At 34.6% G+C, this 27,332-nt stretch overlaps 1 protein-coding gene and 1 long non-coding RNA gene across 26 annotated transcripts in view; one reads left to right on the forward strand and one right to left on the reverse strand.

Annotated features, from left to right (window-relative positions):
- NRXN1 (neurexin 1) overlaps positions 1–27,332 on the reverse strand; it is a 1,110,252-nt gene that overhangs the window by 595,772 nt on the left and 487,148 nt on the right. For 16 of the 22 annotated variants that reach the window (XM_077915348.1, XM_077915346.1, XM_077915359.1 and 13 more), the window contains 3 exons: positions 24,358–24,741; positions 17,602–17,805; positions 14,973–14,999 (listed from right to left, as the gene is read on the reverse strand). In XM_077915348.1, coding sequence (XP_077771474.1) covers positions 14,973–14,999; positions 17,602–17,805; positions 24,358–24,741 — 615 coding nt within the window. The remainder of the gene's footprint in view (positions 1–14,972; positions 15,000–17,601; positions 17,806–24,357; positions 24,742–27,332) is intronic. The other 6 variants (XM_077915351.1, XM_077915363.1, XM_077915360.1 and 3 more) reach the window with 1 other exon arrangement.
- Positions 15,396–27,332, forward strand: part of LOC144324124 (uncharacterized) — an 86,851-nt gene continuing 74,914 nt past the window's right edge. For all 4 annotated transcript variants that reach the window (XR_013389536.1, XR_013389534.1, XR_013389535.1 and 1 more), the window contains exons 1-2: positions 15,396–15,496; positions 16,000–16,124. This is a non-coding gene — a long non-coding RNA (uncharacterized LOC144324124). The remainder of the gene's footprint in view (positions 15,497–15,999; positions 16,125–27,332) is intronic.

Consider the following 27,332-nt stretch of genomic DNA (forward strand, 5'->3'; position numbering starts at 1 on the left):
GATTAGGAGAATTAAGTCTTGTGGTTTTTTATTTTAAAGTTTCATTTAGCTCTATATTACAAAAATATGCAGACAAAGCTGGAAACAAAACACTTCATTTATTCACTTAAGAGGAACAGCTGGGTCACCTTCCCCATACTGTCTGCACTTAATGGCAAGGCCCCTGGGGTATCAGAGAAGCTGTCTTACTGGCCAGGTCTAGTGTTTGGTGACAGGCTAATAATCATCCTAACAATCATGAAGCTGAGCTACTTGCCAAGCCATATAACTCCTCCCTCTTCATCTCTCCTCAACATCTCCTCAATTTAATGGAGGGTACATCCTTGACAACAATTCAGAATGTCTTTATGGAGAGAGCTGTTTGCCTTTTCTGTACAAGCAAAGTGATGTTTATAGAGTCCTAAGGATAGACACATCTCTTTATACTAAAAATACCAGAAACACCGTCCCCTAATTAAAAAGTACTTTGAGTAAGTAATATAAAGTCAGACATTAAGTTTCAGGTGTTAGTTTTTCAAAAATGAATACAAACAACAGGATAAAGGCATTTTATAAACTATTTAAATTCTGTGGAGAAATAAAATAGTAACACTAATTAATTACACTATATTTGTTTTGGTTAGATTGTTATTTAAATCTATCCTTGTGTTTTTAAAATTGCTATAACCCTATATCTTGGTCTGGTGCATGTGTTCTGGACTCACAGGTTTGGTTTTTATCCTAGTTCCATAAGTTACTAGCTGAGTGAACTTGGGTAATCTACTTAAGTTCTCTGGACCTCAATATATATATATTATATATAATATATATATATTACTAGCTTATGTGAAAATAGAGACACTTCACAACACTAATAGATTTAATGCATTTGAATAATTTAAAGCAATGCCTAGTACATGTAAGCCCTCAGCTATAGTAATATTATTGTCACTATTATATTATCACTATTATTATATCTTCCCTTCAGTATGTTCAAAATTTCAAAGAAAATATCATATATCAATAGCTCAGTACCTTTTAATATAAGAGTCATTCACTAAATATTTGCTGAATGAGTGTATTTGTTTAGAGTTTGTTGGATTCTGTGTGGTAGAGGAAATATCTTTTGATACTGAATTAAGCCAAATAGTTAAAGAAATAACTACTCCATTAACTTTTAAGGCTTACATTCACTAAGAAGTGTCAGGAAATAGAAAGCTTCATCCCTTTGTTTTCGTATTTGACAGGATGGAATCTGGTAAGCTGTATAGTTGGAGAGCTTGGGTAACTCAGTTTTCTGGTTAATTATTTGGACACTTTTTTTGCTCAGTTCCCTTGAAAATAAATTTAATATTGTGTAGAGCCTGGGAGAGCAAAATGGCCTAAGGCTAGCAGTCAATAATTTCCAAGTGAAAAGTTGGTTTAGGAATAGAGGAATTCAAGAATTAATGAGTGATTATAAACAAACATTGGCTTTGTGTGCAAAAATATCTGACCCTGGAGAGCTGCTGGAAACACCCTTCAGACACTCCTCTGCCATTTTCCTAACTCATACCAACCCTATTCGATCACCTACAAAATAAACTTTAGTTTATGTATCTGCCTCACCTTCTGCTCCATATCTGGCTTAATATCATAGCTCTAGGCAAATGGATCAACAAAGTTTAAATCATCTACTAAGAAACATTTAGCCTCTATAGCATTGACATTGATTGTACCCATTTATGACAGACCAGGATAAATATCTCTGATGTAAATAATTTTCAATGTGAAAAACATACATTTTAAGAAATATAAATTACCTTTTAAGAACATAATTATATTTACAACAGTAAAAATGAACACAAATTATACAAATATACTGTTCAAAGGATGTTTAAAAATAGCTCTCTTTAAATCTAATCTAGCTCAACTGGCAAGTTTAGGAAGAAGCGTAATAAAATAAACTAATATACTGAAAGAAAAAATTTGGACTGTGACTTTATTTTAAGGAAAAAAGGTCATTTCCAAGAAATGCTTATCACATAATAGGATAGCTTGCGGGTATAATTAAGTACTAAATAGTTAATGTGCTTTTAAGTAAGCATTATAAATGGAAAATATATTCAGAGTTGGTGTAACATGAAAAGAGAAGGATTATATTAATTTTACAGTGATACTTATTTAATATGTCTTATGTAATACTTACAAAATGTCAAGCTACCTGAATGAAAAAGCATACAGATATTGAGCATGCAAAAATTTACAAATATTTGACAATCCACTAAGCAGCCATGAAATTAGAGTATAAAACACAAAGATTATTTAATTGAATATATCATTCCTCATCTGAACACAGTATTATAATAGTTACAGAATTTCTTTTATTGAGAGGGCCAAGAAAAATGCATATTTTTGCATAATACAAGGAAAGATAGCTTTACCTGTGTTTTGTTTTCCATATCTTGTTAATATAAGTGCATTGGACCATCTTTAAAGATCGAGTTGATAAAATTTAGCTTTCCCTCACTACTTTTAGGGTATTCTTGTACAAACTTTCTCCAAAAATGAAAAGCATATTAGAAGAAATAAATAAATCTCAGCTTCCTAGCTTTGTTTATTTATTTGTCTCCTTTTTTCTTTTCCCTGGGAAGCCATTATGATGCTTGAAAAATCTATTTTTCAGTATTTGTCTTAAACATTATGAAAGTGTTTTTTTAATAAAACACATTATAAGAAATATGATAAGACATATTTTGTCTTTAGAAATGTTGAACTGTAGCATCTCATTTGTTTTGGTCTTTTTTTCTTTCCTCAATTACTGCATCAAAGAAGGCTATGGACAAGTAACACATGATAATTCATCCATGCATCATATGAAAATTGGAATAATAATATACTTTTTCCCAATGATACAATGACTTTCAAAATCCTTCTTTACTTTGAATTTTAATAACATAATAACAGATAGTGTTAATGTGATTGTTTTCTTTTATCATCATTGGCTTATTTATTTATAATGACTTATTTTAGTCATTAAGTGCTATGATTTAGTTATTGAGTGCTATGATTTTATTCAACTATTTATGTTAGTGAAGGGAAAAATATTGAGATTTCTCTTTTATTTCAAGGTGTCTTTGGGTCAAAATATCCTGAAATGAATGCCCTCCCTTCCTGTCCTGGAAGTATTCTAAAAAAGTACTTGTTCAACTATAGCAACAGTCATTACCAACTAAATTCTATGCCAAGTTAACTTGCCCAGTGTGAGGAAATAGTGTTTGCAGGTTCCTTTGAGCTGGTCTACCTACTGCTAGAAGTAATGTCATGATGTCTGCATGCTTGTTCCTGGTCAATCTTCTTGTGATGAGATTACATTTGTTAGGCTTTCACTTAGTGGATTACGGTCAACGATAATTTACATCAATGCACCTATAACTATCTTTTCATTCATGGTTATTCTGTTCTGGTTTGTTTTTAAAGATCTTACTCACAGATGCCTCAAGTCAGTTTTAATTTGACTGCTCTGAGATCACTGATGAATCATGATATACTTACTTTTGTACATATATGTTTTTTATTTTATATTTCTTCCACTAGCTCAGTGACCTAGACCTGCTTTATATTACTTTGGCAGAAAACCTAAGCTGAGCATTAGTTAGGTTTTAAAATACTACATGTCATAGTCACATGCTGTATGTAATGTTTATAATGTTTAGCAATATATGCTAAAATAAAAGAACATGTTGCAAAAACATATGAACCTATATTTCCAAAGAAACATACATTACACAATGTGTTATATATGAAGAATGTAATATGCAAAGCACTATATGTTATAAGGGCATTTAAGATAAGAATAAAATTTTTCTCTGAGGACTGAAATGTTAGGCCACTTTTCAAAATTTCTGTTTCCTCTAGCTTCCAAATATGGATGATTAGGAGTCAAGTGTTATTCAAAAAGAGACTCATTTTGACTGCTTTGTAAGTTAAAATTGGTGGGAAATTTAGTTTTCAAATTCATTTAGAATATACAAATCATAATACAAACATATGATAATTGAAAATTACCCACAATTTATATAGCAGGTGCTGTAAACATTTTGAGGGATGTATTTCCAGAAACATTGCAGAAAAGCCATTTTGTTACTGTGGTTCTTTGTCAATTTTGCAATTAACAACTCAAAAAATAGGAGATACCAATTATTTCTTCATTGTTTATGGTTTGAACTAATTTTCCTTAACTGAGCAGTTTAAAGAATTGATCAATTTTCCAAATATTATTTTTGATAGTGTAAAGCTTCTCAGTTGATTTCCTGAACTGAATCTTCAGATAAAAGAATTTAATTTATAAATGTTTAAAATACTTCAAGCATCTCATCACCTATCATGACACGCTCAGAATTCTATGTGGTTATTATCACTTATATATATTTTTAAATGTTATTGTAAGCATTATCATGTCCTACCTCCACTTTGGTCCACCTATTTGAACATTATTTGGTGAATATGTATGTATTCCAAGGGAACTTGCATAACTTATTAAATCATTTATTTATTTATTTTATTTTACTGGACACCTTCATAATTAATGAAAAATCAGTAATGGCAGATTTTTTTTTTTTTAGTAATGGCAGATTTTAAGGCACGTCATTATAGTATATTAGTTCTATAATGTTTGAATTTTAATTTTTACATGATTAACTATTTCCTTTGTACTTACGGAAATGTAAAACATATCAGAACTCTTTGGATTTTGTTGTAATACACGTTAATTTATACTAGAAATTTATTGATTTCCAAAATGGGTTGATTTTTTTTAATGTATCTGACAATTTAATGAGTGCCTATATTCACAGGCTGCATATATTATTTATATGCAAATTTTAAAAGAGAATTGATTATTCTTACCTTAAATTTTACATTTCTAAAGCAATTTTAACTATGATAATTATCTATAGTAAAAGGCAATTGACTTTGAAATTTAACTTATTTCAGTAGTACTTTGCACAAAATATTTCAAGTCTATATTTATACTGATCTCCCAGGAAGGGTGATGGGAGGGTAAAGAATTCTCACAACTTTATGAGTGATGCATTCAAAGAACAAATAACAAGAAGCAAATAATCCAGTATTAAGTGCAATAAAAATAGGAGTAATTTAAATATCCTCAGAAATTCTGACTTTGTCTTTGGGGAAGCTGTTTTCATAATGCATTTCTTATTCATCTTGCTCTTTGCTCCCATTGGTAACAAGTAAAAGAAATGGATAAGAGCTATGAGCACGCTGAATTTTTCTCCACCTTCAAATTCCTTGATGGCCTCATTCATTCTTCCCCACCCCAATTTCAAGAGCCTTCCCCACTTGATTTATATACCATATGTTAGCCAGTTATCCGTTGAAGTAATTGTAATCCTCATGGGTATTTTATGGATAGGGTAAAAACATTTTTAATCAGATACCCTAGAGAAAATATGCTTGTGTGGAAAACCTGCTATTCCTGCATTCCTCTGAGGAGAGTATATTATGTGGACCCCTGCTCTGATGATAGCTGATTGGATTACCCATTGGTATCTGCCTCCAGACTAAAATCTGGTCAGTAGTTTATGAGATGACATTATTTGAAAGTTCTGCTCAATAGCAAAACAATAAATAATGAATCCACTACATTCTCTTTCTAGGGGGGTCTGATTACATAACCCATTAGAGACAACAGTTGGTGAAAGATCAGCAAAAAGCCAAAGGAAATGCTCAGGAAAAGGCAGAGAACCAAAACCATGAGGCAGGAGAGGAGATACTATGAATAAAGACAACAGGAATAGATAGAAGCTATAACTGAGCTGAAGCAAATCGGTATAGAGGAGAGGAGTAGCAAGTGCATCAGAAGAAAAGACAGAGGATAATGAAGTTACCATAATAGCACAACACGGAGAAGGGAGCCTTAAGTGACAGCAGATGAAAGGATGGCAAAATACCTGGGCCATTGGAGCCACACTGTGTGTTGAACAATCTTTCAGTTCTTGGGTCCCATTCTAATCTCCCCAAAACTTGTCATATTGTGACTGGAATTATTTCCTATCTATATCTACTCTTAGTGTGTTCATATAATAAACCTCCATCAATATAACCTAAATATATGTCTATTTCTTAAATACTAAAAAAAAAAAAAATCCTTAAATACTTAAAAAAAAACAAAAAACAAAACCAAAAAACAGAGGTACAATATAAATTAACATAAAATATTGTAGAAACAATATTATTATTTTAAACAATGGACTAGTAACAGTCTTCAGGAATTATTTTTAATGAATAGATAAGAACAGTGAACAAAGGTAAACAAATTCTTACCAAGCATTCAAAAGTGTATTTTCTTAGCTAAACTCAAAAAGACAAGAAATAACAACTGTTGGTGAAGATGTGGAGAAAAATGAACACCTGTGCACTGTTGGTGGGAATGTAAATTCATGCAGCCATTGTGGAAAACAGTATAGAATTTCCTCAAATAATTAAAAATAGAGATGCCATATGATCCAATAATTCCATTACGGTATTTACCCAAAGGGAAAAAAAAAACCCACTAACTTGAAAATATATATGCACCCACATGTTCAATGTAGCATTGTTTACAATAGCCAAGATATGGAAACAACCCAGTCCATTCATAGATGAATGGATGAAGAAGATGTAGGGTGTGTGTGTGTGTGTGTGACATGTATACATATATAGGCATGTTATGTAGCAATAAAAAAGTATCATGCCACTTGTGACAACATGGATGGATCTAGAGAGGATATTATGCTAAGTGAAATAAGTCAGACAGAGAAAGTCAAATACCATATGGTCTCACTTATATGTGGAATCTGAAACACACATACACACACACACACACACAAGCAGAATTAGATCTATAAATACAAAGAACAAACTGATGGTTTCCAGAGGAGAGGGAGGTGAGGGGATGGGCAAAATGGTGAAGGGGAGTGGGAAAAACTGGCTTCCAGTTTGGAATGAAAAAGTCAGGAGAATAAAAGGCACAGCGTAAGGAATATAGTCAATGATGTTGTAATAGCCTACTAGGGTGACAGATGGTAGCTACACTTGTGTGAGCATAGCATAAAGTATAAACTTGTTGAATCACTACACTGTGCATCTGAAACTAATATAACATTGTGTGTCAATTATACTCAATTTTAAAATCTTTAAAATCTTTTTAATTTTTTTCAATTTTTTAAAAAAGTGTATTCTCTTTAGTGGATTAGAAATGCACTTTTATTATCTAGTAAAAGTTTCCAATGGCTTAACAATTTTTTTTTGTATATAGTGAAATAATTTAGTCTAAAGAATATTTGAATGAACATAACTTCTGAGTTAGTGGGAACTAAATTCATTAGTTTTCATTGTAATAAAAAAATTCTAAATTCTAGGCTAAAATCAAATTATTGAGTGTATAGACATCAATGTAAAATAATATATTTTACATTTTGGTTAGTGTTTATATGGTGTACCATAATCTTTAGGAAAACTAACTTACTAAATGTAAACTCTAGCATTTCCCTGAAACTCAGGCTATGAAATTTACTTTTTTTGTTGTTGTTGTTGCAATTTGTCCCAATTAAAAATAAAAAAAATCAACATTTTCAAATTCTGCAAAACACCTTCAAATACCTAAGCTGTTTTCTCAGAAAACACTGCCAATTCCATAAGATAGTAAAATATTTCTAATTAATCAAATAATAAAACACTTATTTTTCAAGACTAAAACTTTTAAAAATCATCAAAGTTCTCCAAGATCTTAAAAAAATGGATATTCTATGTTTGAAACCATGGTGTTTAAGAATATGTATACTCATAAATGGAAGCTAAGCTGGAATGCTTATATTAATTATATCTGACCCATAGTTAAGTAAACAAAGGTATCGTGGGGATCCCTGGGTGACTCAGCGGTTTGGCGCCTGCCTTTGGCCCAGGGCGCGATCCTGGAGTCCCGGGATCGAGTACCCCATTGGGCTCCCGGCATGGAGCCTGCTTCTCCTTCTGCCTGTGTCTCTGCCTCGCACTCTCCCTCTCTATGTCTATCATGAATGAATAAATAAAAAATCTTTAAAAAACAAACAAAAAAACCCACAAAGGTATTGTATCAACTTTTAAGATATGCATCTACTTCAGCAGGTAGCAGAGATGCATAATTCCTTTCTAGTGACTATATATGGAATTGAAATCCATGATCATGATATTTGTTTTCATATTCTCTGATAAATAATTAATGGGGTGTAAATTGTTAGTGCTTTTCTTTTGAGTAAAATTAGGAATACAAAACTGGTAGAATTTTGTTTTTCTTTTTGTTTCAAGTTAATTCATTTATACAGTATTATTAGTTTCAGAGGTAGAATTAAGTGATTCATCATTTGAAAACAATAACCAGTGCTCATTACATCAAGTGCCTCCTTAATGCCCATCACTCAGTTACCTCATTGTACCACCCACCTTCCCTCCAGCAACCCTAAGTTTATTTCCTATAGTTAAGAGTTTCTTATGGTTTGTCTCCTTGTCTTTGATTTATTTTATTTTTCCTTTCCTCCCCCTAAAACTTGTAGAAAGTTTTCTAATCCATATTTTTCTTTACTAGTAAAAAGTAAAATGAGTGCCATGGCATGACACTTTTGATCATCATTGAACATTAAGGCTGTCCTAAAAGTTGCAGATTGTTTTAAGTAGAAGTCACTGAGTTTTTTTTAGTCTTTTTGATTTTTTAGGAATTAACTCTCAAACCTGAATCACAGCATATAAGTAAAAAAATACCAAATGCTTCAAATACAGAAAATTATTATTATTTTCTTTAACATGAGTGAAATTTGAATCATGCATCTCACAATAAAATAAACTAAAAGAAAAAAGGTCTTATTAATAGCAAAAAATATCTGATTCAAATTTGTATCCTTGATTTTCTGGGTCAATGATAAATATTGAAATGCAACATCCCTACCAAAAGAAATACATAAATAAATACACAAAAAAGAAAAAAGGAATTCAAAACTATGAAGGAATTGGTGGCTATTTAGAAATCACCTCGTTCTAATCATGCAACAAACAAAATCATCTAACAGGCTATGGTCTCATGTTTGGTGATATTTGGTTGTATTAAAAAAATTGCTTTTCACAGAAACCAAGGGAATATCAAGTCAGAAACTTTCTGAAGTTTTCTGAAACTTCTGAAGCTTTCCAGGCCTTTCTGACAATATCTACCTAGGCCGTTGTTAAAATGCCAAGTATCAACAATGAAAAATAATTTGATGAATTAAATCCACACTAATCTGGAATTTTGCATCACTTTGAGTACAGCCTTTTGCAACTGCAAGAAGAAAATGCTTCAGCAATCAATTAATAATTGAGCCTGATTTCAAGAGCAGGCTTTTAAAACACTGCAGCATTTTGTAGTTGTATATAAGCAATGAGATTAATTGTTCATGAAAATGGACCCAAGTCTTCTACTTTTCAGGCCCTCCTACTAAGACATGCCCAATCTATGTAGCCATTTAAATGCCCAAGGAAAAGTTGTACTCTTCTTTATAATTCTCATAAGTGTAAAATGTGGATAATCCAAATGTCCCTTGAATTTCATTCTAATTTTGTTATTTTCCTAAAGACTCATTGTCATGTGCCAATTCCCTTTGCTTGTTTTAGCTATATGTTTTTTAACCAAAAATCTATAGTCTCAATATTTTATTTCCATTAGATTCTTGCTAAAAATAATCACATATAAACTGCCTCTTATTCTCCTTTCCTTTGTATCTACTTTCAGCTTTAAAAACAAACAAACAAAAATGACAGTAACTAAAAAAACAAACAAAACTCCTACGTTCTGTATTTATATAGTCATCGTCCCTTATTCCTTGAGCAGCTCCTTATCTTACATGGATGAAGAGCATTAATGATGAGATGCAATGACTAACACAATTCTACAAATCAGGTGACTGTTGTGTGGGGGACAAAGCTAGATGATTCCCTTTTTCAGTTGTCAGCTTTTTAGTCACTGAATTGAACATTTGCTTCAGGTTAACAAGAGCTGGCCCTCAGAAATTTCCTAATATCCTTTTAAGTAGCCTGCCAAACAGCAGCCTGATCAAAGCAATCTAATAAGGCTTAAGTGCCACTGGTTGACATTTTGCATTCTTTTATTGCTTTCCATTTTTACTACATTAAAAAAATGGGTGATAACTAATATCCAGTTGATCTTTTCATTCTGGTAATAAAGTGATAATATAAAGATCGTACTATCCACTCCAGACATCCATCACAGTACATTTTCCAATAACATACTACTTGGAGTGTTTCTTCACTCTGTCCAAGTACAAAGTGAGGTTAAGTACTTTGCCTCACATTTTATTTCTCTCTGATACTTTAGACAATGAACTGAAAATAAAAGGGGTTGAACTTCAACCCTTGACATTTTGTTCACATTATTGTAATCTGCAATTTTGTTGTCTTTACATTAGATAAACCATTTCCTATGAGAAGCCAAACATAGTTGGAGGGTCTGCCTACTAAAATATTTTGTCAACCCAGGTAATTTTTATTCTTGTAAGACAAGAGGAAACAAAACAGGACAAAACAATCTTGGAATTGGAGAAGAAGAGTAGGAAGAAAGGTAAGGTTGGTAGGAGAAGAGACACATATACAAGGCATAAAGAAACCAAAATAATGCCAACAAGCAGAACAGACATCAGAGATCATGAGTTTATACTAAAATCAGTTTTTTATATGGATGCAGAGGTGGCTCCAAGACTTACTGAGAGCAAGAAGAACGTTCTGTAATTATGTTATTAATTTGAAAAGATAAAAACAAACAACACATAAAAGAAAGGGAAGAAAGAAATGCTAACAAAAACATAAGCACAGAAGTCTCTTTGCACCACTACATATTTATTTAGCTACTAACAGGACAATTAGGATTCATCTATAGTTTATAGGAACAAGATTAGTTTTCAGATTTTCAATGTATTTAAACTGTTAAGGATTATAGCATTAATGATTATTAAGGTTACAAGAAAAAGAAAGAATAAAATTTGGGATCTTTAAAGAAGCAACATATCACTATAAATCCAAGTTTTTAGGAAAAAAAAAATAGAAACACATAGCCTAATGAGTTTGGGAGTACTGTAGGGAACTACTGGACACCAAATTTAACATTGAGACTGTCTTGGTAGCTCTATCCTAGAGTTAACCAAGATATTAGGCTATGTACTTTGGCAAAGAGAATACATAATAAAAATGATGGCCTGTAGAGAGCCAACTAATAATGAATTTGAGATAATTTCATAAGGATTAGAAAATTTCCTTTGCAATCTTTATAGTTTTTAAAAGATGCATTAAGTCCATTCATGTGAACCTAAGGAAGAGGCTGTCAAACATACCTTTTCATGCAAATAATTGATGTGTTAGAAAAGTACTGCTCAGTCTGATTTGGATTTTCTCGGTAATAATTTGCTCATGATTACTTTATACTAGTGTATTTTTCTACAATACTTATTTTTTGTAAAATAATCTACAACTTGCCATTTTTTGCACTAATTCAAATATATGTTTTTTTCTTTATGTTAGACTGTGACTTTAGAATCCTTTCTCATCTACGTTTCTGATATACTGTCCAGAGAAGAAATGATATGCTTTAAAAGATGGTGGTTCTTGAAGTAACTTCCAGACACAATTATTTTATAATTGCAGACTGTTGCTTTCAAAATTGCAGTTGATTGAGAAGGCACAAGTAATCTGACTATTCCTTTATTTCTATCATGGGTAGAAGAGAATGGAGAGTGGGAGATAACACACTTCTGTGCTCACCTTCAGGCCATGAATCTGCACAAACTGACCTTAATTTAATTCCAAGTTGCAGATAACAAACATATTCTAGCAATGATATAAGCTAATGGATGTCAGAGAGCCGAGATCGCTCTGGGACTGTGTGCAGAGACCCTCCATTGTAATCTGAAAGATCAAAGTGTACTTTTGACACTGATATGACCACTATTCATAGAAATGGTTCTTTTTTAAAAAGTACCCTCTCCACATATGAAAACTTTTGATTTTTAAATGAAAACAGGCTCTCTTTCCATTTAAAGATTCTTGACAGCTTTTCCTACGAGGGGGGAAAATGATGGCAGCAAAGAACCTGCCAGAGATTGTCTCTGGGATTCAAATCTGCCCTTTCTCCAAAGAACCTGAACAAAAGGGTGTGCCCTGACCTGTCCACCAAAGACTGTATTGCTGCATCTAAACTACTGATCTAGAAATGGCTGATAAAGAAATGCACCTGTCATCTCATATAATCTCATGCATCTGAATATATGCAGCTAGATCTTCTTTCCTCTTTACCTACTATCTATTCTTCAAGGGACAAGATGAAATAGTCTGGTACCATATATATTTTCTTTTTCTTATCAAGTAATATCTGCTGTATGCTGGAGTGGGGGTGGGAGGGGTGAAGAAGGATGGAGCCACCAAAGGAAACAGCAGAACAATTCTGAGTAAGTGTAGAGAAGTTTAAAAATGTTTCCATCCAACCTTAATAATTTAGAGTTTAATATTAATTCTCAATGTAAGATAATTCTTTATGTTATAGTTGTATATTTTCCTTGGAAATTTACTTAAAGTTATCACACGAGGTATGTTTTATTAATTTCATAATACAGTTAATATCTTAGGTATAATTTTTAGAGATGGTAGTAGATGATGGATGGCTGTGATTTAATAAATGTACATTCATCTCGACTTAAAGTTCACAGTGGATAATGTAATAAATCAGTATCTCAAACTACAAGTTATACTGAGATACAGATATTATAATTTATATTTTTATAGGGTAGGAAATGCACTCTGCTTATTTAATCACTGAGTTAGATTTGCATTATTTGATATGTAAATTCCTCCTTCTTCTAAAGTTGAGTAATAATAGCCTGAATTCTTGATGGAACGTGGGGTTCTTGCCACATCTGCCCACTATTCCCCAAATAAAAGAAAATGAAAGTGTTACCTGCTCATCGAATGTTCTTTCCAGTGACTGCTGTCAAGTTAAGGCATTTGCAGTCCTGTCCGAGGTGTGCACTGAAAGCTCACAATCGTTCATTTAATTCAAGTAATTTACATGTAACACATACTCCTTAAAAAGGGAAAAAAATCACTAACCATCAAAAACCTTTGTCCTCAAAGGTTTTATTCTGTGGAATATCCAGAGGAAAAAAAAAAAAAAACACTGTGCTTAATGTTAGAATCTTGTAATATAAGCCAAATGAAGAGAACTGTCTAACAAGGGTAATTAGACTATAAATACATATTTTTAAAAAATCATCTGTATAGCTAGAAAACACATAATCACACTCGATTTTGTTAATTCCCATACTAGAATTCCAAATACTGGAGTTTAAATAGTTACATTTTTTTAATTTAAAAATCCATGCTCTATTGTATGCTTAATATAAATAAACAAGAGTACATAAGATAGGAGGCTAGAAAGGAATATTTTAATCACATTATTTTCTAAGACTTAAGATGTATCAAGAACATCTATAACTATATTAAGGCACAAATGTAGCTTTGGAAAAGTATTTTGTGATTGCCGCTTTGCCTGGATCAGTGCCCCAGAGCTGAAAGCAAATTGGGCCATGGTGTGAGACTGGCAAAAGTTGTGCTCCTTGTCAGGAAGTGTGGAATGGGGTCTGAGAGGAAATGATGAAAATGTGAAAAAGTCATTTGTGTGAGAGCTTTGAGAGATTATCTCAGGAACTGTTTTGTTTGAAATGTTGTTTAATGCCTTGTATGATAGATTATCAATTTAACTTTTCATAGGTCATGATTCAGTCACGTTTTTATGGCTATGATTGAAAAAGATTCACATTTATATTACTTTAAAATGAATATTAAAATGCTTGAAGACAAATTTGAGTTATAAGAAGCAAGGTGTTCAAAATAGTATGCATTTCATTAGATAAAGCTCATTGCTTTGTACATTTAAGACCACCATTTTGTTCCTCAAAGGATGACATTGCATTTGCAAACACAGCAATGGTTTTGGGAGTAGACTTCATCAACTCACATTCAGCACATTCCAAGGATATAGAAAATGTTTGTTCTCACTGACTATAACAATGAGAGATTAGAATCTTGTTAGAACCATTTTATTTAAATAGCTAACAACTTTGGTATCATTGGAGGAGATTCCTTAATGTGGTCAGCAAAACTGGAAAGGAAAAAAAAAACCTAAACATTTATGTTAAGAAATAAAATAAATTTACTCTTAAGGTAATGCTACAACTCAAAATAAAATCACAGTCCTCATAGCCTTACAGGTTCTCTAGTCTATAGTTAAATAAAACTCAGTCCATGCATCTTTTCTGACTCATCATTTGGCATGCATATCACAGATTTGAAGGGGTTTGATTATTTTTGCAGATATGTGATGAGGATGTAAAAATTCATCATATCAATACTCTTAATGAACAGGAAAAAAACTTAGACAAGTAATTTTCTTTATACACACATATATATAATGTTGAAAAATAAATTTTTCTAAGTTGAATTTAGAAGAATTTAATAGTAGCTCTCAAAATGAAAGGAATCCAATTTTTCCCTATATTTTGAGTTAAGAGATAAAAACAGAAAGTGAAGGAAATACAACCCACAACATTTTTTTCCTAATTTGGTGAAGAAGAGAGCCACTAGAGTCCAAGAATCAAGCAAAACACAAATGTCACTTGCCTTATTCACAGGTCTATAGAGGCATGTGCACCGTCTGCTGTAAAATATTTGCCATCCCTTTTCCCACCTCGACGTAGGAACCACAGCAGAAAAGTCTTCAGCTGGACTGATTTCAAAATGAATTTTTACAACCCAGATGATGGACTGGTATACTTCAAAAGTGAATTCATGAGTTTTATAAACGTCTTTCTCCTGCTCTCATTTTGTTCTGGACTAGCTTACATCATAATGGAGGAATAACATTTTAAGAATTTTGAATAGGCACTTACTGGAATTACAGTTAATCCTGATACAATCTAGATGGGGAAGAATAGATGAAAAATGAAAATTTATCCTTCAAGGTAATAGCTGCAGACATCCAATAAAATCACAGTCCACCCTTCCGGGGACAGACACATGCAAATATGGCCACTCCATATCATTTATTCTTTACAGACTTCTAGAACCCAGATTCATTGTTATAGAACTGTACATTGGAAACAACAATAGAAGGTTTTTCTTTTTTCTTTTTTTCTTTTTTTTTTAATGGCCAATTCAAACAAAGCTACATGGTGACAAATCTAAGTGAAATAAAGAGTTGTTAACTGTCAAAGATGTTTGGCTTAGACTGGCTGCGACTTTCTCCCCATCTGTGAAAGAACATATCATTGTTTTTGGCATAATTAAAAAGTGCTCCGTCACAATGGGGTACAGTGCAAGCCCAGCTAGGCTCAGACATCTTGGACCTTCAAAGTCTAATATCCCACAAAGGCCAAAGGACTCTTGAGAATTGTGGTGGTCAAATGGAGAAAAGGTTGCAATTATTCTAATCTCACCCTAATGTATTTTATTTCTGTTATTATTATCATTTGCTTAGGCAAAAAAAAAAAAAAAAAAAAGGTAACGGCCAAATATTGGCTGGATTCTATGCCTTGCATTAATTGGAGGAAGGAAGAAACAATTGTGTTTTCCTTCAGAAGCCTCCAGTGGCTAAGGAGTAGTGTCATTCTTCAGAGCACCCACGCCTGTGTCTCTCTCTTAGGAGCTAACAGTGTTATCTCTATGTAGTAAATGTCATGGTTAACACTGGTATTGACTTTCCTTTTCTTCCACTTGCTTCTTATATACACGCAGATCCTCTACGAACAGAATGCCTGATCTGAATAACACAGACTGTGATTATAAGGGTTATCTTTAAAGGACTGCTGTGGGATGTCTTATGGTTGTGTATAGATAAATACTCGTTGGTTTTAGTTGTGATATTTAATGCCTTTGGGGAACATGAAAAATATAAACCTAGATTCTGTTTCCATATAGCTGAGTTTGTCATGTGTCGTCAACCGCATCAGAAAAGTGGTTGCAAACAGCCAAGGACCAGCACCTACACAGCTCTTTCCACAGAATGCTTTGCTGTTGGAAAATTTCCAGGAGTTTCCACTTTGGTGAGCAGCCCCTTCATTGCAATTAGGCAATTCCCTTTGATTTGTTGTAGTAACCTCTCATTGTCACTAGAGGGAACTCTAACAGAACAGTAAATGACCCTGCAGCGTGTCCTTCAGCGATCTTTAAAAAACACCCTTATTAATTTAACTAATATTAATTGAATGTAATTGTATGCAATAAGCTATCCCTGAAATAATCTTATATTTTATGAGCTACCATTCTGCCCAGCACAATTTGAAAATGTAGGTAGAGTTTCCACAAATGCTTTACCTCGTCACGTTTTACTACTCTTTTTGTAAACCTATGTTTCAGATTTTATTTTTCTTTCTCCATTTATTTATTTGTGTGTGTGTGTGTGTGTGTGTGTGTGCGTGTGTGTGTTTAGCACTTTCAGGAAATACAGTAAAACCTCATTAATTTGTACTCCTCTTGGAGCTAATGATAATAATGAAACTTCTTGGGCAGAATATTTATAATTCTTGAGAGAATCTTCAGAGATTGCCTGAGAAAAATTAAACAAACAGGTTGTGAGAAGATCAACTTCAGGAGGAAAACTGAATTGCGGTACATCACTGTACAATGATGGTGCAACTTGTATTAGAAACAACATCCTAATTGCCGATTTTTCTTATGCACCCATTAAAATCAGCCTGGTAGGACCTTTCCTTCATAAGCCTTTCTAGCTATCAATTTATGTTTTTGAATGTAATTGAAAACAAAGCTGGGTAGTTTTTTTTAAGTCTACAATTCAGACTCTTTCTTAATTCAGCCTAGCCTTCCCCCATATTTCATACAGCTTATTGAGGTTTTACTGTAGTCACTCTTCCCTAATGCTACAATTAAGCAGGAAAGCATTATTTCTCTGTAGAAGAGCCTGTGTTTTAGTGTTCTCATGGCTGTTTGCTACGGGCCGCAGTCTTTGGGCATTGAAGGGTTGTGGATTGCTGTTTGATAGCAAAATATCACCACACAGTATTTCCAAACAGAAAAGATGGGGTACCACAAAGGTGACTAGTCAAAGGAGAAGCCCAGGGAGCAGAGTAAAAGCAACTCTCGATCTACATCACAAAGTAGAAATTTGATATTCGTGCATATGTCATCTAAGTAAAACTAGATGGATTTTTATTTATCTGAAAGGGTATCCTCTATAGCAAATCCGAATATTAGTAAATATAACAATGGAAATTATTTGAGGCCTCTTCAAGCCTAACAATTTATACTTTCAAATTAACCTCACTGATATATATGGCTTCCCTTTTAAGAATCCTCTGTGGTAGAAATCACAAAATGGTAAATTATGTCAAAATGAAACAATAAGAAGATGCCCCCAAAACCTAAATTAATTTAAATGATGAAAATGAGACCATTAAGTGTTTTAACTTTCCATGGCAAAACAAGCTACTCGATAAATGTTTGCAGGCAAAACTGAACAAAAAGTGCAAAATATTAGTTTTATGGGGGAAGGCGAGTTGTTACCTAGATTGACCGTCAGTTTCACACGGCCTGCATCCAGCTCCAGGCGGAGGGTGTCTGCGGAATCTCTAGAGGTGGTTGCCATGAGAATGCCATATGCACGCTGGGATCGGAACCGTAAGGACACATCCTCCGCCTCTGTATGCATCACCACTGGGAGCTGGATTTTCATAAACATGCTCCCATCGTAGCTCAGAACCGTGGCCTCTACAGATGGGAAATGAAGATAAAAGTTCTCGGTCAGTTTGGTGCCTTTATACTTTGAAAAGGAAAAGTGTGACCTATTAACAGCTTCCAGGTAGAACACAACTTTACACACACAACTCATCTTCCTCAGAAATGAGCAATTTTTTTTTTTTTTTTTTTTAAAGCCTGAAAGAGAAGTCAAAGTGAAGAGAACTTCTGTGAAGTATCTGCTAAAGTACAGACACAGAGATGGTGCTACTTCCTTTTTGGTCACATAGCCTTTCATCAAATAGCATTAATCATGCTGGATTATTGATGTTTATGTATATGTCTCCCTTCCCAAAGGCAGAGATCATATTCATTTGTGTGTAGACGCAATATGAGCCCGGTATGAAGCACTATCAGTTACTTAATGCACGTATATATGTGGCTAGGCCACTGACTAGCTCTGCGAAATCTGCCTTAGCTCCAAATCTTTCAGCAACAAAAATGAGGAGGTAATAGTAGAGTTTGTTTAAGGCCTTTGCCTACCCTAAAAGTCGGTGATTCTAAGAGAAGTGGCTATCATTATGTCCTTCCATAATTTCTGCCTTAATAGGATCAAAAACAGAAAAAGAAATGACTTAAGCGTAGAAGAAAGGTCCATGTTTTACCAAAAGTATTCAAAAAGAGAAGAAAAAATAGTATGTCCAAACAACAGGTGATGCTCCTTCTGAGTCACTTTGTTTAACAACGTAATTAATTTTTTACAAAGTCGCAAACTGAAACTTTATTTTAAGCTTTATTTACAGGTAAAGGGTAACTGAGAACATCTTCTGTAAGCACTACCCTGGCATTCTAAAACTATTAAGCTTTCACCAAGAAGTCAATAATTATGTACTTTGGTAATACTGAATAAGCATGGGGGTGGGTCTGCTTGTGTGGGTGTGTGCTACTGAACTAAAGTGGACTGCTTTAAGACAGCAGTTGCTTAATACTGTGTTAAACACATAAAGAGGAGGACAGCAGAAACGGTTGATCACAAACTGCTTTAAGGAAGAATACCTTTAATGTTAAACACCATATGGTGTTGGAACATTGCAAAACAAGTATGAGTAATTCTGCTTTCTCATTGGTTCTGACAACTCAGAATACTGTTTAATAAAAGAAAAACTACCTGGAATTAAAGTAAACTAGGAAATTCTCATTATCTTGGCTATTTACATGGCGCAATGATTATTAGCTTCACTGATACAGCTGCTTATTATTAGGACTATATTCTGGAGTTGTGGTTTGGCAAGTTTGTCTTTCAAAAAGTCAAGAGAGTCTAAAGCTGCTTCTGATAGATTTTGTTAGTTGTTGTCATCTTGGGACTGAATGCACATCCAGAACCGATAAAGAATGGAGATTCCTTCCCTTCTTGGTGCTCTTCTCTTCTGCCTACCTCTTGACTTAAAGGATCTTGGTCAACTCCCCCTAATATTTATTAACAGCCCTGACTTCTCTCCTGAGCTTCTTCATCCACTGCCCACTAAACATTTCCAATTTGAATACTTTAGGCACCCTCCACGTGAACCAACTCAACATGCTCCTTCACCAATGTTCTCTATCTTAGTAAATGGCATAATCCCATCGTTTAGAACTTAGCTTTTCTGATTTTTCTCTTAACTTCTCTGTGATGCCCAATCTATGTTCAAGTCTACAAGTCTTGTAGTCTCTAATTCCAATCCATTTCCTGAATTAATCGCTTCTTACCCTACTGCTAAAGTATCTCTGACTCTGCTCCCAACTGCTGAGCCACTCAGGCATCCCTCTTATTTGTTTCTATACTGTTATCTCCTTCACCCTTTAGAATATAAGTGTTGTGAGGGCAGAGGTTAGGCTCTCCTATACAGCAGCAGCTGAGTGCCCTTTCCTGAAAAGGGCCAGGCACACAGGAGAGCCTCAGTAAGTACTTAATTGAATTAATGATTGCATTCGATACAGAAGATATATGAAAGAGCTTATTTAGGTTGGATATCAAGCTCACATAAATGCTCACTAAAGTTTTTACTCTTGAAATAAGTCAATCAGGGAAGGACAAACATTATATGGTCTTATTCTTTTGGGGAATATAAATAATAGTAAAAGGGAATAGAAGGGAAGGGAGAAGAAATGGGTAGGAAATATCAGAAACGGAGACAGAACATGAAGTTTCCTAACTCTGGGAAATGAACTAGGGGTGGTGGAAGGGGAGGAGGGCGGGGGGTGGGGGTGAACGGGTGACAGGCACTGAGTGGGGCACTTGACGGGATGAGCACTGGGTGTTATTCTGTATGTTGGCAAATTGAACACCAATAAAAAATAAATTTATTATTAAAAAATAAAGTTTTTACTCTGCCTATTTTAAGTGGAATCTAATTTTGGTAATTTATGTGAACAAAATATTTGCTGAAGTCTACTTTGAAGGACATACTGTGGCATAGACAACAGACTAGGAAACAGGTCCATTTATTAAATACAAGTCCTGTGGCTAGGCGCTCACCTGACTCTGAGAAAATAAAATACTATTCTTTAAAATATAGTGGTTCTATTATGCCACATATTTTTGTTATTAGATAAGAAGTATCATAAAAGAAAAGCTAGTAGTAGTTTACTTAAAAAAATAATTAAGGGGTGCCAGGGTGGCTCAGTCAGTTAAGCATCTGGCTCTTGATTTGGGCTCAGGTCATGATCTCAGGGTTGTGTGACAGAGCCCCATGTTGGGTTCCAAAGTCAGCTGGGAGTCTGCTCGAGATTCTCTTTCTCTCTGTCTTTCTCTGCCTCTCCTGCACCCTATACACACACTCTCTCAAATAAATACATTAATTAATTAATTAATTAATTAATTAATTAAAAATAATTAAAACATGATTGTAAAACTATGACAAACTCTGGAAAAAACGTGCTGCTTGTACAAGCTTAAAGGAAATTTCATCTTTACTATTCTTTGCTTAAACTATAGCCAATTATTGTCCTTATCTATAGAGCAACAGAAACCTAAATAAACGTTTAAGAGTCATTATCAATTGCTCAGTTCTTTGGTATCACATTGATAAAAGAATTAAAATGTTGTTAGTCTTCTTCTATGTATTTAGTCTGTAAGTCTAGTGTGTATTATTCAATAACCACACTTTGAAAAATGATTTTATAATCTTCTATAAAATGCAACTTAATTTGATTAAAAACTAAGTAGGGGGGGAACATCCTTTCAGAAACATAGATGACTGACAGTGGATCATAAACATAGTATGAAATACATTTCAAAGTAGAAAAATAATCAGGATCATTAGCCTGTAACATTATCCAGTGAATGTTGAATGAAATAACACAGTAAAGTAATAAAACTTGAGTACATTTTAAATAATTCTCAATGTGAAAATAACTTCTTGATAAACGATAAATGAACACCTAAATGATTCCTCATAATTAGAGTTAATGTTTAATTAGACAAGAAATGGAAAGTGCACATGGCTGGAGTCTAGAGTTGCCAAATAAATGGTAAACAACATTCTGACATTTGAAGGTTATGCTATTTGGCAGCATCCTTTCGCATTAATAAAAGTATTTTACCACTTAGAACACAAAAGAGCACTTTAAAAGGCTAATTCCCATACAATACTTCCCAGAGGGGGAGAAAAGTTTGAGCTTTGTCTCCTGCATCTCCTTCCCTCTTGTCGTTAAGTTTGATAAATTTGCTTTTCTGTATTACTCCTTCTTGCCGTCTAAAGTGTACACCTGTGCTCAGTTTTGCCGAAAGGCAGTCACATATTGTGCGCAACGATGAAAATCAGACAGGGAGCCAAATTATATTGCTCTGACATCTGTCCCTCCATCTGTTAGAGTTTTAACAAACAAGTATAAAGCAGACCTCTGATTACAACATATACACATAACCAAGAATAATTTCTATATGGCCAAGTCTCCACAAATCCTCAGCTTTATTAAAAATAAAGTGGGAGGGAAAATGCTAAATTTAATTTATATTCAATCGAACATTATTTCTATATTACTCTTCTTTATGGGATCAATACACATAAAATACTGTTTTCCTAGTTGCTGAAGTCAGCAAATATTGTTCTTTCTTACAAATTCCTTAGCTTACTTAATGCAGAATAAAAATTTCCTATAGTAATATGATTGTGATATCATTCCCCATGCTGCATTACCCAAGGGCTTGACCACTCTTTTTAATTACTCTGAATAATAATATTTATAAATTATCAATTATTGCTCAATAATAGTAAGAAAGAGACTATTACTACCTTTATTTATTTATTTATTTTTAATTTTAAAAGTTGTCAATCAACTCTTATGTGATTAACAGCCTAATGTGATCAGAGCTTATCTGGAGACAAACCACAGTCAAAGCTCTTTCTTTTGAATTGGAAACCCCAAGGGTTGAGCACAGTGTTGTGTTGATTGAACTAGGGCATAGCTAGGAACTGGACAGAAGCCAAATTCTGTGGTATTGAGCATGACAAGCATCCCACATCACCGCTGTTCTCAGGAGATACCATAATGTGAGCAAGAAAATTAATTCTGAAAAACAAAGACTTCTAACAATATGCTGGGTAGTCAGGAAACAAAAATCACACAAAAATGACCATTTTTTCCTCAACACACAACCAACCTAGAGACAAAGAAATCTGCAGAAATTTCTAGCCACCTGTCAGATAAAAATGTATGCTGAATCCGAGTGATGAAGCTTGCTATTAAATTCTCATTTGCAAATCTACATATGCTTGCCACCCCTCCTTCTAATTATTGCAAAATATAAATATTCCCTTTCCCTCATTCTGGCTTAGGAAGCTTGACAATTTCTATTTTTACTTCTGCCATATGTAGTAGCAGGATATTGCCACAGGGTGGTACACCGCGCATATTTAACTGAAGGCTTTTGAAATCTGCGTGACAGTTCGGTTATATCCTGTTCTAGCTTCACGTAAGCAGGAGGTGTCAGGATAATTGGCAGCTCTCTGAGTGACTAAAAGGAAAACAAAGGCTTAAATCATACAGGTTTGCTAATCCCACATTATGACTAACTTGTAATATATTTACAAGCCTTTTTGGTGGTCATTGTTTGGCTCCCTTTGGCAATTTCTAAAGACCAAACTACAGAAACAAACTGAAGTTAGAAGGGGAAATGAGAAGAGGGAATCCATAGAGAATATACAGCGTACAAGTGAAGCTACACAGAAATAGCTAACCTCTAACAACAATTCATAGGAATTGCAATTTGGTACTAGGAGAAGGAATGAATCTATGTGATGAAGATACTTACCCATCTGTTGTCCTGTCTACCTCTGTAGAGCACAGAACAGTGATAGTATTTTGGTAGGTAATATAAGATCACGATTAGATTATTAAATTATTGCTATAGTTTTTGTATTGATTAATGTTAATAACAGAATTGATAAGCTGATGAACCTCTTTCTTAAGATAAAGAACCAAAGTCACATTTCAACTTCAGATTCTAAGAAAATTGCTATTTTTGTTCTCTAGAAAGCTTAGACAAATTAAACTATATCAGATTGAAAGGGGGAAAGAAGACTAAATGTGCATGGTTTAAACAAGACCTGCCTGGTGCTTTCAGGCTAAGTGTCTAACACAGCGAAGTCATTTGGAGCATGAGAGGTCAATGGAGCAACTCATCGGCAGTTTTCCATATTGATTTTTTTTTGTTCCATTGTTGAAAATGAGTGGCAACGGGTATTGTGACTAAAGCATTTATTTGAAATTGTTAGGTAGATGGGAGGACTTTGTTTCTGTGCTGTTCCCCCTTTCCTCTGCGACAAACGGTGGGAGCTACCACTCTTCGTTCTTCCTCTAATCCTCATTCTTCTCCTTCTAATGGGACAGGAAAAGAAAAAAGAATGTGGCTTTGCTTCCTACTAGATAAGAAAAGGAAGCACCTGCTCAGAAATTCAGCAGACACACCAGAACTTAATACTATATAGGTAAATACGTCTTCTGTAATCACTTAGGTCCTAGGCAAAGGTGTCTTTGAAATTAGGGTGTGTACTTCTGAAAATGTTGGTGTAAATTAGATGATTGGAAGTCACCTTACTTTCTAAATTTCAAACTTGGATAAGTTGAGGGAAGTGAAATGAGCAGGTTAACTGAACTCTCAAGCCACACCGTTAGAGAATTTGCAACTTAACAGCCTAGCTGGTCTCGCGTGCTCTTCTTCTGGCCATAGATCTTAGCACTGGAGGCTACACATATCCCTAATTCATACCTTCTTTACTTTGTAGTGTCCCGAAATTAAAAACTGGGCAAAACAGACGGCTGTTGTTGTCAATTATACATCTTAAGACCATAGTCTAGAGGATGCAAAAGACTCAAATATTTATTCCTGCAATATACTTAAAAGTCTATGTCTCCCAGAATCAGCCCCTCTGAAAATCACTTAGGACACATCAGTAGTACGTCATTGTGTGGCTGCTTGGCTCGCAGGGAGTTTACCTCAGCAGAGGATACATTGTGCTTCCATGGTCAGTTTAAGGTCTAAGGTCAACATTTAATACACTTTTCGTCTCAGGGGAGTCAGCTGCTTGGTTTTTGGAATCCTACCTCTCTCGCAGGACCTGCCAAGGTAGCCTGTTCCGGAACAATCACAGACATATCTGTTCCACCCATCCCTGCACATGCCATTGTTTTTGCAAGGGTTGCTAAGGCACGGTTTTGCTGTTTCCCTTGAGCAGGAGGGCTTCACTCCAGCAGTACTTTGAATTTCAGCCATTTGCCGGATATCTTTGCTCTGGCCGTCGATGAACAAATCTCTAATGCAGCCCACGTAGCCGTAGTTGAGCAGAGCAGTCCACACCTCAGTGGGGAAGACGAGGCCGGCCTTATTTTCTGGCAAGCCCCCCAGGTACAGCTCATCATCCAGGTCCAGAATCTCGCTCTCACCAGGCGCAGTGTAGGGTGTGCGCAGTGTGTTGACAGAAATGGTACCTGTTGCAGAGACAAGAGAACACATGGGTCTTTACCAAGTGCAACATGTTCTAAAAATCACCCTTTCTCTCTCTCATCTGCCTAAGGGTACACTCCTTGAGAGCAGACAGTTCTGATTATTCTTTCTGTTCCTCGTGTGGCTTATCCTTCCCAGGGGGAATGAAAACCAAAGTGTATGGCCAATAAAGAGTGTTTGTCAGCCTTTAACAGTTTAGTAAAGAAAAGAAAAACGATTTAAAAAAGAAGGAAAGAAAGTTCTCTTTCTTCCTATATATTCTCAGCGTTCTATATCACTCTCCAACAGTTCAGTCAAGAAAGAAAGAAGGAGAAGTTGACATTATACACTATCCTTTGGAATAAAGTCAGATTCACATCGGTAAATGCTCATTTTTAAAGCTGATAGGCATCTGCAAACTAAAAAAAAAAAAAGTTGCATGCACCTACCTTTAACTGTCTTGATTGCTTTTAATGAACACAATAGTTTGACAGAACATGTATGTCAAAGCTTGGCTTCACCACTCTTAGCTCTATCAAACTATTGATAAACCCTATGGTCTTGGTTTACTCATCCATAATATGGATATAATAATATGACATACCTCTTACAGTTACTCTAAGTGTTAAATAAAATATTAATAAAGTATCTGGTTTGTAATAAGCACTGCATAAATATTGTATATCATGATTCATCACAAGAACCGAATAAAAAAATTAAATTAGAAATTTAAAATCCCTACTAGTTACTCATCTAAATTGACAGGTTTTCCCTCCCTCACTTCAAATGTAAGAAGAGAATAATTCTATTAATTTACAAATATACAGGAACCTGGGTGTAAGCATAAGATGAAGAGGTAGACATTCACATAGGATTAACTGAGAATCACAGAAAAAAGTATTTGTGGGATCTATTAAATGAAAAAAGAAATGAAAGACAAAAGACACTTTTTGATTAAATTTTCTGTCATGTACCACCAGATTACTCAAAATTCCACCAATGTTCTATATCCAGAAGGATATCTATAAAAATGAAACTATGTTACCTGGAAAGGACACCACACTATACATGACCAGACTGTCCCAGATTTACTTTTCAGGTCTAGAGCAGAAAGCAGAAGAGGCCAAGTACTAAGAGAGAAAAGTAGGTTAGAAATGTCTGGTGCCATGCTCGCTGCTGACATAGAGCCTCAGGAATTTGGGGGTGCAGATGTAGAAGAGAAGCCAGGAGACAGAAGATGAGGTATGGAGATAAGGACAGAAAGGGAGAGTCTAGTGTGGGGAGAGGATGGGTAGGAAGATGCATTTTGGTTGTTTCTCAGAATACCTAAGATCCATCCCCTAGCGAAAATACAGCCTATGATGAATGTGAAACATGCATCCAACTAAGGATGCAGGGCTGCTGGCCTCTGCACAGTCCCTAGGAGCATTCCAAATCCCAGCAGAAGGGGTCTCAATACAGGCAATGTAATGGGATCTGTCCTTGTGCGAGAGAAGGCCATGGAAACCACGCAGAGACTGCACAGGCAGCCAAGTCATGAAGAGGATATTTGTCTCTCTAGACTTTCACAGAAAGAAATGGAAAAAGCTCCCAGAGGAGAAACACTCAAAGGCATTGCTATTTTGGCCTTCCAAAGAGGGGAGCATAACAGGGATTTCGGAGGGAGGCAGCAAAAAGGCAAAAGGACAATGTATTCATTTTTACAGTTCACATTTGTGCAAGTGTTTAAGAAGAAAAGTCATTGAGGAACATATAGGTACCATAAAATCCTACTTAGAAAAAATATGAAAAAATATAATTTGGGGGAAATGAAATATATAATTTTGAGAGAGAATGGTGTCATTTTTCTTCCTAATAGAATTTCATTACATGCATTTTTAACTGTCCCAAATGCCTTAAGAAGTGAGTTAAAAGATGATCCCTATCTTCTGCAGCAGCTAATGGATGTTAGAAAATGATGAGAAAGAGTATTAATGACAAAAGAAAAGGTGGACATTTATATGTATATGTGTGTGTGTATATATATGTAACTATTAATGTATGTAATGTATATAATGTATAATGTATATATTGTGTGTGTGTGTATATATATATACTATTATATGTATTTTAAACAAAAAGTTGTATGGAATGAACCGAGTGATTTCTGTTTTTAAGAGAAAAGGAAAATGAGTGCCACTCCCTGCTTTCTAATTAGTTCAAAAAGGCTTCTCAGAAACGAATGTATAATATTGAAAGACAACCATTAGGAGACACAGAGCTAGGGAACAGTGACAAAGTTTTACAAGGGTTAAAAAATTTGTATTTTTCCCATCTGCCTTGTTACTCGTGGAACAAGCCTGATTCAGCCCAGGAGGAAAAACACTTGGCAAACACGTGGCGTTAGAAGTCTGCACTAGGAGGTGCTTGCAGGTTCTGAGGGGAGGGATTCAGTGGCTGGATCTCACCAGGGCTCTCCCCTCCCCTGTAGTTTGCTCAGCTCGGTACCCTCTGTAGTTGCCATAGTCACAGTCTTCATTAGGCCAGGCATTTCACACAGTCACCCAACAACAGTCTGACAGTAAGGATGGAGTGATTGGCTCTCCTCATTTTTATT

The sequence above is a fragment of the Canis aureus genome, chromosome 11 (assembly GCF_053574225.1).
Source record: "Canis aureus isolate CA01 chromosome 11, VMU_Caureus_v.1.0, whole genome shotgun sequence".
Classification (NCBI taxonomy): Eukaryota; Metazoa; Chordata; class Mammalia; order Carnivora; family Canidae; genus Canis; species Canis aureus.